This window comes from Octopus sinensis, unplaced genomic scaffold (genome assembly GCF_006345805.1).
Source record: "Octopus sinensis unplaced genomic scaffold, ASM634580v1 Contig19113, whole genome shotgun sequence".
NCBI lineage: Eukaryota > Metazoa > Mollusca > Cephalopoda > Octopoda > Octopodidae > Octopus > Octopus sinensis.
The window spans coordinates 135938-149707 of NW_021836179.1; the positions used below are offsets into that span (position 1 = coordinate 135938).

General features: G+C 39.6%; 2 protein-coding genes across 3 annotated transcripts in view; one reads left to right on the plus strand and one right to left on the minus strand.

Moving 5' to 3' along the window:
- The window catches only part of LOC115232022 (zinc finger protein 271-like), a 31527-nt gene extending 18096 nt beyond the window's left edge, over nt 1–13431 (plus strand). Inside the window, exons 1-2 of one of the 2 annotated variants that reach the window (XM_029801892.2) lie at nt 8793–9178; nt 11202–13431. In XM_029801892.2, the coding sequence (XP_029657752.1) occupies nt 11582–12778 (1197 nt within the window). In that variant the 5' untranslated portion in view covers nt 8793–9178; nt 11202–11581 and the 3' untranslated portion in view covers nt 12779–13431. Of the gene's footprint in view, nt 1–8792; nt 9179–11201 lie in introns of those variants that run through there. The other variant, XM_036500206.1, reaches the window with a different exon arrangement.
- Nucleotides 5850–6655, minus strand: LOC115232011 (zinc finger and SCAN domain-containing protein 31-like). The gene is made up of 3 exons (XM_036500199.1): nt 6556–6655; nt 6304–6471; nt 5850–5944 (listed from the first exon to the last, which is right to left on the minus strand). The coding sequence occupies exons 1-3, from the start codon at nt 6653–6655 to the stop codon at nt 5850–5852; spliced, it is 363 nt and encodes a 120-aa protein (XP_036356092.1).
- Nucleotides 13432–13770: the final 339 nt, after the last annotated feature.

Here is a 13770-nt window from a genome sequence, read left to right on the forward strand (position 1 = left end):
CCACAAGGGGCTAAACACAGAAGAGACAAACAAGGACAGAGAAATGGATTAAGTCAATTACATTGTCCCCAGTGCGAAACTGGTACTTTATTTATCGACCCCCGAAAGGATGAAAGGCAAAGTCGACCTCGGCAGAATTTGAACTCAGAACGTAACGGCAGGCGAAATACCTATTTCTTTACTACCCACAAGGGGCTAAACACAGAAGAGACAAACAAGGACAGAGAAATGGATTAAGTCAATTACATCGACTCCAGTGCGAAACTGGTACTTTATTTATCGACCCCCGAAAGGATGAAAGGCAAAGTCGACCTCGGCAGAATTTGAACTCAGAACGTAAAGACAGACGAAATACCTATTTCTTTACTGCCCACAAGGGGACAAACAAGGACAGAGAAATGGATTAAGTCAATTACATTGACCCCAGTGCGTAACTGGTACTTTATTTATCGACCCCCGAAAGGATGAAAGGCAAAGTCGACCTCGGCAGAATTTGAACTCAGAACGTAACGGCAGACGAAATGCCTATTTCTTTACTACCCACAAGGGGCTAAACACAGAAGGGACAAACAAGGACAGACATAGGTATTAAGTCAATTATATCGACCCCAGTGCGAAACTGGTACTTAGCTGATCACTGCTTCTCTCTCTTTTATTTATAGATTTGATTATTATATAATAAGCAAAATTTGTTACTTTTGAAATGCAGCTGTAAAGGACCAGTCATCAGATTCCCATATGGGAGCAAACTATATTTCATGCATTAACATATAAAACATGTTAGACCACAAACGTGTCTGTCAGGCACAGGTCGACAGGCTACGATCGTGGCCCAGATAGATGCATTTAATTCATGAGCGTTTGTTGGGATCTAATGTCACTCAAAGGTCCTGATGCCCCCCCCCCAGAATGCAAGAGTTCAACTAACGACTTTTCAGGTGATGTAAAACTTGCCACCGTTATATAACTAAGAAGATATTTTAACTATTTTTTGTTTTTCATGTGTCCATGGTAGTCTTTTCATGAAAAATGCGCTCAGAAGTCCATGCTTATGTAAGTGCAAATCCCAGTGCTTTACGGGTTAATTAATTTCACTGTGAGGCTTTCTCCGTCTGGGTTGCGGATCCGTGGAATAAGCTGCCGGACGAGATGGTGAAGATGCCGACGACCGCTCAGTTCAAAGTCTCCCTTGACCACAAGTGGCCTGAACTCTTTACATGAACACCACCCTGTACATAACTCCATGGCCTTGCTTTTTGCTTTCTGAGCCAAAAATTAACTAACTAACTAACTGATCAATTATCAAGTCATCTGTATTTTCTATACAATCTTTGTTTTTATTAGGGACTAGCAGTATCGCGCGGCGTTGCTCGGGTTTGTAAGCGCTGTGACCCGGCAACGCCGGGTCATAGTGCTAGTTATTTATATAACCCTGTTCATTGTTCTTTTCTGTTAAGAGAGAAAATACTTTTGCCTGTAATCCATATTTTTTTCCCATTAAAAAAATCTGAAAAAAACAAAGTACATCGTTTTAATGCATTTATTTGACTAACTTTTATTTGTTTTAATTTTTCCTTTAACACTTTAGTGTTTAAACCGGCTATATCTGGCCCAAATATTCTACATGTTTTATATTCAAACTGGTGATATCTGGCCTCTCACACCTAACCTACATTGACATTCTAAAAATAAAGAATGACATCACTGAAACCTCAAAAGCTATAAGATCATCATCATCATTGTTCGACCGTGGTCGAGACAATGGAATTTACCATGCTACTCCAGACTTCACAGTCCATCATAGCATTACGGAGGTCCTGTTGCTGGATGCCTGTATCCCTGGAGATTACATCAGGGTAGGAGAGTGTGCGCCCTCTGGTATTGCGAGTAGATGGCTTCCAGAGGAGAAGAGTAGAAATTACCTCGTTTTCAGCTCTACAACAATGTCCAGCAAACTGGACTCTCCTACCTTTCACAAGAGATGACACAGGTGGTAATTTCCCATATACTTGCATTTTGGTTGGATGGCGCTTCCACGAGAGATTTTGAGCTCTCATAAGGAGGCGAGTGTAGGTTCCATCCAACCACCTCTCAAGCTTCTTTGATAACGTCCAGGTTTCTGAGCCATAGAGTAGAATTGGTTCGACTGGTATCGTGAGCAGATGGCTTCCAGAGGAGAAGAGTAGAAATTACCTCTTTTTCAGCCCTACAACAATGTCCAGCAAACTGGACTCTCCTACCTTTCACAAGAGATGACACAGGTGGTAATTTCCCATATACTTGCATTTTGGTTGGATGGCGCTTCCACGAGAGATTTTGAGCTCTGATAAGGAGGCGAGTGTAGGTTCCATCCAACTGCCTCTCAAGCTTCTTTGATAACGTCCAGGTTTCTGAGCCATATAGTAGAATTGGTTCGACTGTGGCTTTGAAGATTTCAAGTTTGAAGTCTCTACTTAGATTTGATGACCAGATCTTATGCATGTCATTGCTATAAGATAATGCAGGATTAATTAAAAACAATTTGAGTAAAAAAATATTACATTTAACAGAGTAATCTGAACCCTAAAGGGTTAATAATAATCTTTAACATTCACATTTTGCTGATATTTTTATCCAGTTGTGCCTCTTCTGTGCAGGGTGGTCAGGAATCTAGTGTCAATTAAACAGTGAACTGCATTAAGCTTCTACAGAAAGACAGACGAAAAAGGTGTGCTGGTATTTGTACACACACATATACACAGGCGCAGGAGTGGCTGTGTGGTAAGTAGCTGGCTGGCTAACTTGAACTTTTTGAATGTTTTAAAAAGAAAAATTGTATCATTGCCTCATTGTGACTTTTGTGAAATTTTGTGACTTTTTGAATTTTTTGAAAAAAGAATGTTGTCTTAGAGAAGTGGAAGTCGGCAGGCACTTTCGTCTTCTCCCATTACCATCTTCGTTCCATCACCATCATTCATACCATCAATGTCTACGTCCAGCCTGCAAAGCTACATCTATGTACTGCCTTCATGGCAAATTTAATGAATAAAAGTAGCTTGCTAACCAACCACATGGTTCCCGGTTCAGTCCCACTGCGTGGCATCTTGGGCAAGTGTCTTCTACTAAAGCCTCGGGCCGACCAAAGCCTTGTGAGTGGATTTGGTAGACGGAAACTGAAAGAAGCCCGTCGTATATATGTATATATATATATATATGTATGTATGTATGTGTGTTTGTGTGTTTGTCCCCCTAGCATTGCTTGACAACCGATGCTGGTGTGTTTGGCAAAAGAGACCGATAGAAAAAGTACTGGGCTTACAAAAGAATAAGTCCCGGGGTCGAGTTGCTCGATCAAAGGCAGTGCTCCAGCATGGCCGCAGTCAAATGACTGAAACTAGTAAAAGAGTAAAGAGTATATATATATACATATATATATATAAATATATTTGAAATGAGGTACTCAGAAATTCGGATCGTTTTATATTTACAGATATTTATTTGTATATTACATGTTTTTATACATCATATAACTTAGATCATGTATTAGCGCTTTCGTCCATTCTGGTGAATTTTTCAAATGGAACTATATATATGTGTATATATATATATATATATATATATATATATATATATATATATATATAGATAGCATAATTAGTATGTATATATACCTGTATACATTAACATGTATGTATGCAGATAAACCTGTTGCTGTATAATGTATAAGTATGTATACTCTTTACTTGTTTCAGTCAGTTGACTGCGGCCATGCTGGAGCACTACCTTTCGTCGAGCAAATCGACCCCGGGACTTATTCTTTGTAAGCCCAGAACTTATTCTATCGGTCTCTTTTGCCGAACCGCTAAGTGACGGGGACTTAAACACACCAGCATCGGTTGTCAAGAAATGCTAGGGGGACAAACACAGACACACAAATGCATATATATATATACATATATACGGCAGGTTTCTTTCAGTTTCCGTCTACCAAATTCACTCACAAGGCATTGGTTGGCCCGGGACTATAGCAGAAGACACTTGCTCAAGATGCCACGCAGTGGGACTGAACCCGGAACCATGTGGTTGGTTAGCAAGCTACTTACTACACAGCCACTCCTGGGCCTATGTATGCATATATATAATTTAATATATACATATATCCTTATATATATGATTTTGATTTTTGATTTTTCCAGTTTCAGCTCATGAGCTGTGGCCATCTAACTCTCCCCTCTAAGCCTTGCAACAGTGACCCACCAATCCTTCCTGAATTTTTGATCCCCTGCCGAAGCTCTCTGATATTCATTATATTACCTTATTGGTATTCTCCGACACCTTTTCATCACCTGCTTTATCTCGCATTCCAGGTCTGCATCAGTTCCTCAAAGCCATTTTTATACAATGTTGAGTGGCCAGTGTATAATTCTACTATATGGCTCAGAAACCATAGAGTAGCCCGGAAAGGATGAAAGGCAAAGTTGACCTCTGCAGAATCTGAACTCAGAACATAAAAGACAAACGGAATATCACTAAGCATTTTGTCCAACGTTCTAAGGAATTCTCCATCTTATTGCCCCTCTCCCTTCAGAAATTGGCGATGGACAGGAAAATGATGCTGATTTTATGCTCTTTTACACTTTTACTTGTTTCAGCCATTTGACTGCGGCCATGCTGGAGCACCGCCTTTAGTCAAGCAAATCGACCCCGGGACTTATTCTTTGTAAGCCTAGTACTTATTATATCGGTCTCTTATGCCGAACTGCTAAGTAACGGGGCCATAAACACACCAGCATCGGTTGTCAAGCAATGCTAGGGGGACAAACACAGACACACACACGCATATATACATGTACATATATACAACGAGCTTCTTTCAGTTTCCGTCTACCAAATCTACTCACAAGGCTTTGGTCGGCCTGAGGCTATAGTAGAAGACACTTGTCCAAGGTGCCACGCAGTGGGACTGAACCCGGAACCATGTGGTTGGTAAACAAGCTACTTACCACACAGCCACTCCTGCGCCTACTGGGAATTTTTAACGTTATTTTTCTCTACTTTTCTGAGTCGGTCTTTGAAAATTGTTACGCTTGGCTTCTGAAGATGAAGGTAGAAGGGCCGGGTGTTATTCGTGGTGAAGGCCAGAATACTAGAAGGCATTCTTTCCGTGTACATAAACAACCAGCACCCATTTACTGCCCGCATCACAGCAACAACATCAGGAACTTCATACAAGCACACACAAAAGCAACCTGTGTCCAGGTAAACTACGTGAATGCCATGTAAGAATCTACTTTTTCACAAAACACTCGACAGATTCGAGAAATGGTTTGTCCGCAACCTTATGCCTCTTCTTGGGAGTGTAAGAAACAACATTGCCCTGTCTTCTTTTTTCTCCAAAACACAATCTTCAACTTGGTCCTGAATAGAATGGATAGAATACACATTCATGTGCTTGCCTGTCTGTGTTTGTGTATATATGCACCTCTGTCCCCTTGTGTGTGTGTGTGTTATGTAACTATGTACCATGTTTGTATGTATGGATGTGCATCTTTATATGTGTGGATCCGTGTCTTCACATGTGTCTGTTCATATAGTCTACATACCTATCCGTCTGTATATTGATCTGTATATTGATAACAGCTTGTTATCACACACACATATCTTTTTTTTACTATGTGAATAAATTTATGTTTACAAGTTATTTTCTGAATGGAATGGAGTTTAAAAAGCTACCTGTGTCCAGGTAAACTATGTGAATGCCATGTAAGAATCTACTAAAGTGGTTGACATAAGGAAGGGCATCTGACTATAAAAAAACATCTCAATGTGGTAACTTTGATGAGTATGGTTACTGTCAGGGGTTAAAGAAGTCAATGATTATTGCTAAGGGCACAAAGATTAAGCCATGCTTTAGCAGGGGAAACAGTTTTAAAATATTGGTTATTGTGGGATGTTTTAATGATGTCTGACAATGATACAATCACACTTTTACATGGACAGATGCATGTGTAGTTAAGTTACTTCTCTGAGAGAAAGATTTTCCACAAATATCACAATTATATGGCATCTCCCCTGTATGAATACGTTTGTGTTTAGTTAAATTTGAGTTGTCAGAGAACGATTTGCCACAGATATCACAACTATATGGTTTTTCTCCCGTATGAATACGTTGGTGTTTAGTCAAGTCACTAATTCCAGAGAATGATTTACCACAGATGTCACAGTGATATGGTCTCTCTCCTGTGTGAATACGTTTGTGTTTAGTTAAGTCACTGTTTTGAGAGAATGCTTTGCCACAGATATCGCAGCGATATGGCTTCTCACCTGTATGAATACGTTTGTGAGTTGTTAAGTCACTAACTATGGAGAATGATTTACCACAAGTAACACATTGAAATGGCTTTTCTCCTGTATGAAAACGTTTGTGTCTGCTTAAGTGACTATTCTCAGTGAATGCCTTACCACAGGTAACACAATGGTATGGTCTCTCACCTGTATGAATACGTTTGTGTTTAGTTAAGTCACTGTTCTGAGAGAATGATTTACTACAGGTATCACAGTGAAATGGCTTCTCACCTGTATGGACACGAATGTGTTTGATCAATTCACTACTTCTAGAGTATGATTTCCCACAGATTTCACAATAATGTTCTGATTTTCCTAATTCTTTTGACATTTCTCCAAAGGATACAAATAGATCCAACCATTGAAGTTTTCACCTCAGCATATAATTCCTTTTTTCTTTTTCTTGTAGTAATTTATTCCTTAGAAATATTTCTACTGCTATCAACTGTGATCTTTATCAATATCTAAAGATGCTGCAAACTCCTTTGTAAATATATTCAAGTTCAATTAGAATGCAAAAGCACCAGATAATGAGATGGAGAAATGTTGCTATGAATCTTCACTCAGGGCCAATATTTCACAGTAATTCAATCCTGGATTTATAGCAGTTGGGTTATTATATCTGTTCTCTAAAACGTTTTCCTTTCGTCTTAAAAAAACATGGTAAATATTCCAGATGTATCCAATGTACAAAAGTCGTTTTATGCCAATGTCATCCGTAAATCTGAAATAATAAAGAAACAGTTTTAGATTAGAGAGGAGAGATCAAAATGGAAATCGTTCAACGTCATATAACATTGGGTGAAATCTAAAAATTTGTAAACACACAGGACCCACAAAGTGTAAAGCTGAAAACCTGGTCATCTTCGAAGAAAGGAAGGGCGGAACCGAATACTCGATACACGGTACAGTATTCCCGGATTTCTGGAAGCCAGGTAAGAGATCCGGCACGTACGATCGATCGATAGATAGGTGTGTATATCTTACCTGTTATGCTTTACAAATCAATATGACCAGAGAAGCTAAAGAGACGGGGGCGGCAGCAAGGAAGGCCACAGTCCCTCAGGACCCACAAAGTGTAAAGATGAAAACCTGGTCATCTTCGAAGAAAGGAAGGGCGGAACCGAATACTCGATACACGGTGTAAGTATTCCCGGATTTCTTGAAGCCAGGTAAGAGATCCGGCATGTACGATCGATCGATAGGTGTGTATATCTTACCTGTTATGCTTTACAAATCAATATTTAGAGTGAAAATATATTTACTCACATCAAAATCTCCGCGAAAACACAAAAACACGTTTCTGTTGTTTTTCCCGATTTAAATAGGTTTTGGCGGAAACGGAAGTAGGGTGTGTCATGTGACAAATGTAATCAAATTAAAACAGTTGAATTAAGTTTGTTATTTCACAAACACATATATAATACCTGGGTCGACTTTGCCTTTCATCCTTTCGGGGTCGATAAATAAAGCACCAGTTTCGCACTGGGGTCGATATAATCGACTCGATCCCTTTCATCTGTCCTTGTTTGTCCCCTTCTAGTTTAGCCCCTTCTGGGCAATAAAGAAATATATATAATACCTAGGGTCGTGAAAAAAACCTTGTGATGAAAAACGGGATCATGAAGCGATGATTTAATACATTCAAAAACACATTCCATTCGACAGATTTTATTTAGTTTATACAAAGAGCATGAGTGACCCCTTTTCGACTCTACTCCGTCGAGTTATCCTCACCAACATTCACCAAAAACTTTACATTTCCGAAAAATCATGCTAGACAAAGGGACTTCATACGCTTTTATAAATTTCCCATTAAGGAATTGCGGCGAATCTTCGGTATACGTACCGTTGTAAATACCGGATACATTTAAAATAAGTGTTGTTTTTTTTTTATATGGGGGGTTAGGGTTTGTGTTAGAATTAGTGGTGGGAGAAAAGGGTTTTTCTGTTACCTTCAGAAATGTAAACAAAGTCAGGTGTGTACTTATACCTATTTCTTTAATACCTACCAGGGGCTAAACACAGAATTTGAAATCAGAATGTAAAGACAGACGAAATACCTATTTCTTTACTACCCACAAGAGGACAAACAAGAACAGAGAAATGGATTAAGTCGATTACATCGACCCCAGTGCGTAACTTGTACTTAATTTATCGACCCCGAAAGGATGAAAGGCAAAGTCGACCTCGGCGGAATTTGAACTCAGAACGTAACGGAAGACGAAATACCTGTTTCTTTATTACCCACAAGGAGCTAAACATAGAGGGGACAAACAAGGACAGACATAGGTATTAAGTCGATTACATCGATCCCCAGTGCGTAACTGGTACTTAATTTATCGAAAATTCATTTATCAGAATTCATTAGAACGTCCAACAACAGCCGAAATCTTAAATCCATTCAACCAAATACAGCTACCAAACTCAGATAGTTTAATTTTAAAATAGATGGATCATAAAAAAAAAATTTTAAAAAAAGGCACGTAACGATGTAATTTAATTATTATGATATCGCTTTTGTGAAATATAGTTAAAAGCAAAAACTTACGTTTAACTTTTGCTGAGTGGCGTGAGAGCCATAGGATGCTCACCTCTGTTTTAGAACATTCACAAAGGCCGCGGAGGACAACAAAGGACATTCGTTAAATCGTTGACGCGGTAACCATGGTGATCTGCATCAAAATAATGTTCCCCCTTTTCCCTCTTTATCTTAACATTTTTGGTTTTATTTACTAGAGAGCGGTGGGTTAACTCCTGTCACGTGACAGTACTTCCGTTTTCGTTACATTCTGTTTTTGACTCGGGAGAGGAACAAAAAAGTGTTTTTCTCTGTCTTCACGGAGATTTTGATGTGAGTAAACATATTTTCACTTTAAACATTGATTTGTGTAGCATAACGCGTAAGATATCCACACCTATCGATCGATCGATCGTACGTGCCGGATCTCTTATCCGGCTTCCAGAAATCCGGGAATACTTATACCGTGTATCGAGTATTCGGTTCCGCCCTCCCTTTTTCCGAAGATGACCAGGTTTTCATCTTTACACTTTGTGGGTCCTGAGGGACTGTGGCCTTCCTTGCTGCTGCCCCCCTCTCTTTAGAATCTCTGGTCATATTGATTTGTGTAGCATAACAGGTAAGATATCGACACCTATCGATCGATCGATCGTACGTGCCGGATCTCTTACCTGGCTTCCAGAAATCCGGGAATACTTATACCGTGTATCGAGTATTCGGTTCCGCCCTTCCTTTCTTCGAAGATGACCAGGTTTTCAGCTTTACACTTTGTGGGTCCTGAGGGACTGTGGCCTTCCTTGCTGCCGCCCCCGTCTCTTTAGCTTCTCTGGTCATATCTAATTCGGATTGCTTTACTCCTCCAGAGCACACAACACTACGCTTCAGTGAGCGATGTTGAGCAGAATCTTCCGCTACTACAAGCGAATAGTGGTCCCGTTGCGCGCACTCGCGCTAGCTAGTCGATCCTAAATAATTTTTTAAACTAAGTAAATAAATTATTTTTATAAACAACGTAGGGTTAGGGTTAATAAGCTTTCTGCACATTTTCAGTATTTATTGCCCCTGAGCATTTGCCAAACACAAAAACTATCTTCCCAGTTTGCCTTCCTTTGACATTGTTGCACCTCTTATGTGTCCACAGCTTACACCAGGTACATCTTATAGAGTTTCCACCTACACTTTTTCTACAGATCAAGCAGGGCCATCTACCTGAAGGCGTATGTGATTTGTCTGTCTTCCTTCTTATTAAGACTTTGGTTTTTGTTAGATTGACTCTAAGGCCCTTCTATTCTAGACCTTGCTTCCACACCTGAAACTCTAGTTCTGAAAGTGATTCAGCTATTAGAGCAAGGTCATCAGCATTGAGAAGCTCCAAGGGATGTCCTGTCTTGAATTCCTCTGTTATTGCCTGGAGGACTATGATAAAAAGGAGGGGACTGAGGACTGAACCTTGGTGGACCCCCTACCTCTACCTGGAATTCTTCATTGTACTCATTGCCAACCCTCACCTTACTGACAGCGTCCCTGTACATGGCTTGCACAGCTCTCACTAACCATTCATCTATCCCTAGTTTCCTCATTGTCCACCAGATAAGGAGGGATTGGGGGGACCCTATCAAAGGCTTTCTCCATGTCAATGAAAGCCATTTACAGAGCTTTATCTTTGGCTAGGTATTTCTCTTGCAGCTGTCTTACCAGAAATATAGCATCAGTGGTGCTTTTCGCTGGCACAAACCCAAACTGTATCTTGTCTAAGCTAACTCACTCCCTAATTAATTGAGTTATGACCCTCTCCTTGACTTTCATTACCTAAATTATTTGTATCTAATGCATCACCTTTACCTTGGTAGCAGTTGACTATGGTGCTGCTACACCAGTCATTTGTTATGACTCCTTCGTGTATCCCTGATTGACTATATGGGTGTCTAAACTATAGCTGGCACCGCCAGATATTTTAAGAATCTCTGTGATGATTCCTGATAGGCTGGAGACTTTCCCTTTCTTCATACCTTTAATTGCATCATCTACTGAGGTATTGCCAATTTGGATAGCTGATCTCTCTATTGGGTCGACATTCAGCAGACTCTTCCCTCCCCCCATTCATTCTCTTCATTTAATAACCTTTCATAGTGGCATCTCCTAGTCTCTGGGTTTGCAGCCTCATTAAATGCAAGTGAGCTGTCGTCCATTATGTATATGTATGTATACACACACAATGTGAAGGTGAAGTTGGAGTTCACAAATTGTTAGGTTGTACCCAATGTTATATGATGTCGTTTGTTAATCAATATAGAAATGTAACAATCCTATTTTGATCTCTCCTCTCTATCTAAATACTGTTTCTTTATTATTTCAGATTCACAGATGACATTGGCATGAAACAACTTTTGTACATTGGAGATATCTGGAATATTTATCAGTTTTTTAAAGACTAGAGGAAAATATTATAGAGAACAGATATAATAACCCAACTGCTATAAATCCAGGATTGAATTACTGTGAAATATTTGCCCTGAGCAACATTTCTCCATCTCCTTACCTGTTGCTTTTGCATTCTAATTAAACTTGAATATATTTCTAAAGGGGTTTGCAGCATCTTTAGATATTGATAAAGATCACAGTTGATTACAGTAGAAATATTTCTAAGGAAAAGGAAAAGGAAATTATATTCTGTGTTGAGAGAAGAAAGACAAGGGAAAAGTTTAATGGTTGGATCCATTTGTATTCCTTAGAGAAATGTCAAAAGATTTAGGAGAATCACAACATGGTTGTGAAATCTGTGGTAAATCCTTCCCCACAGGTAATGATTTGGTTAAGCACATTTGTTTTCATACAGGTGAGAAGCCATTTCACTGTGATACCTGTGGTAAATCCTTCTCTCAAAACGGTAGCTTGAGTAAACACAGGCGTATTCACACAGGAGAGAAACCATTTCACTGTGATGTCTGTGGTAAATCTTTCACGTTAAACAGTACCTTATTTGTGCATAAAAATATTCATTCTGCGGAAAAACCGTATAATTGTGATGTCTGTGGTAAATCATTCTCTGCAAGTAGCACCTTAATTAAACATATACGTATCCACACAGGAGAGAAACCATATGAATGTGATATCTGCGGACAGGCATTCACTGAGGATGGTCAATTAAAAAGTCACAGGCGTATTCACACAGGTGAGAGACCTTATCAGTGTGATATCTGTGGTGAATCATTCTCTGTAAGTAGCACCTTAACTAAACATATACGTATCCACACAGGAGAGAAACCATATGAATGTAATATCTGCGGAAAGGCATTCACTGAGGATGGTCAGTTAAAAAGGCACAGGCGTATTCACACAGGAGAGAGGCCATATCAGTGTGATATCTGTAGTAAAACGTTCCCTGGAATTACTGACTTGAATACACACAAACGTATTCATACAAGGGAGAGACCATATCAGTGTGATATCTGTGGTAAATCTTTCACTTTAAACAGTACCTTGTTTATGCATAAAAATATTCATTCTGCAGGAAAACCATATAATTGTGATGTCTGTGGTAAATCATTCTCTGCAAGTAGTACCTTAACTAAACATATACGTATCCACACAGGAGAGAAACCATGTGAATGTAATATCTGCGGAAAGGCATTCACTGAGGATGGTCAATTAAGAAGACACAGGCGTATTCACACAGGTGAGAGACCATATCAGTGTGATATCTGTAGTAAATCATTCGCTGGAATTACTGACTTGAATACACACAAACGTATTCATACAGGTGAGAGACCATATCAGTGTGATATCTGTAGCAAATCATTCTCTGCCAACTCTAGCTTCATTCGACACAAACGTGTTCATACAGGTGAGAAGCCACATCGCTGTGATATCTGTGGCAAAGCATTCTCTCAAAACAGTGATTTAACTAAACACAAAGGTATTCACACAGTGTGATAAATCTGTGGTAAATCATTCTCTGGAATTACTGACTTGACTACAGACAAACGTTTTCATACAGGTGAGGAGCCATTTCACTGTGATACCTGTGGTAAATCCTTCTCTGACAACCCCGAACTTAACACGACACCAACGTATTCATTCAGGGGAGAGACTATATCACTGTAGTATCTGGGGTTAAACATTCTCTCGGAGAAGTAACTTAACTACACATGCATCTGTCCATGTAAAAGTGTGATTGCATCATTGTCAGACATCGTTAAAACACCCAACAACAATTAATATTTGCCAACCTGGTGACCTCTTCTGCAGGCAATGTTGTAGTTGTAAGAGATGAAGATGAATCTAATCCCACTACTTGCCAGCAAAGCAAGGCCCAACTCTGCCAGACATGAATGTTGGTCAAGTGTGGCCGGGAACCAAACCTAAAGAGATGCTCCCCTGTGGCTCTCAAAGCCTCAACACAAACAACAACAACAATAAGAACAACAGAATCAACAAAACTAATGCAGCTTCACTGCAACCAACAACAGCTGACTTGGCAGACACCCATAAAATTATTAACCATCTTACAAACAATAACTCTGAGCACCTTTTCAAACTCCACCTGTCTAACACCCGTGGACATGTTTGCAAAGTCAGAAAACAGCACAGCTCCCATGACTTCAGAAAACATTTTTTCACGCTAAGAGTTGCTGAAGCATGGAACAAACTGCCAGCATCAGTTGTTAGTTGTCGGAGCACTGCATCCTTCAAAACTTCCATGCTTCCTGAGATTCGCCAACACTACACCTGATTTTCTCCCCTCCATACACACACAAGCATGTATCTGACTCATACATTGTTCGCTTTCCAGACATTTCTACATTACTGCATATACTTTATACGCACTTTCTGACAAGTTGTGGTGCACCTGAGCACTGTATACAATAATTTCATTATATTTAAGATTTTATAAAAAAATATCGCAATGCTAAGTTATCTCCCTT

Coding starts and splice junctions, on each gene's coding strand:
- LOC115232011 (XM_036500199.1), bottom strand. CDS start 6,655: ATGTCAAAAGAATTAGGAAAATCAGAACATTATTGTGAAATCTGTGGG. Junction 6,472..6,555: donor ACACATTCGTGTCCATACAG/GTGAGAAGCCAT, acceptor GTATTCATACAG/GTGAGAGACCATACCATTGT. Junction 5,945..6,303: donor TCACAAACGTATTCATACAG/GTGAGAAGCCAT, acceptor TATCATTGTCAG/ACATCATTAAAACATCCCAC.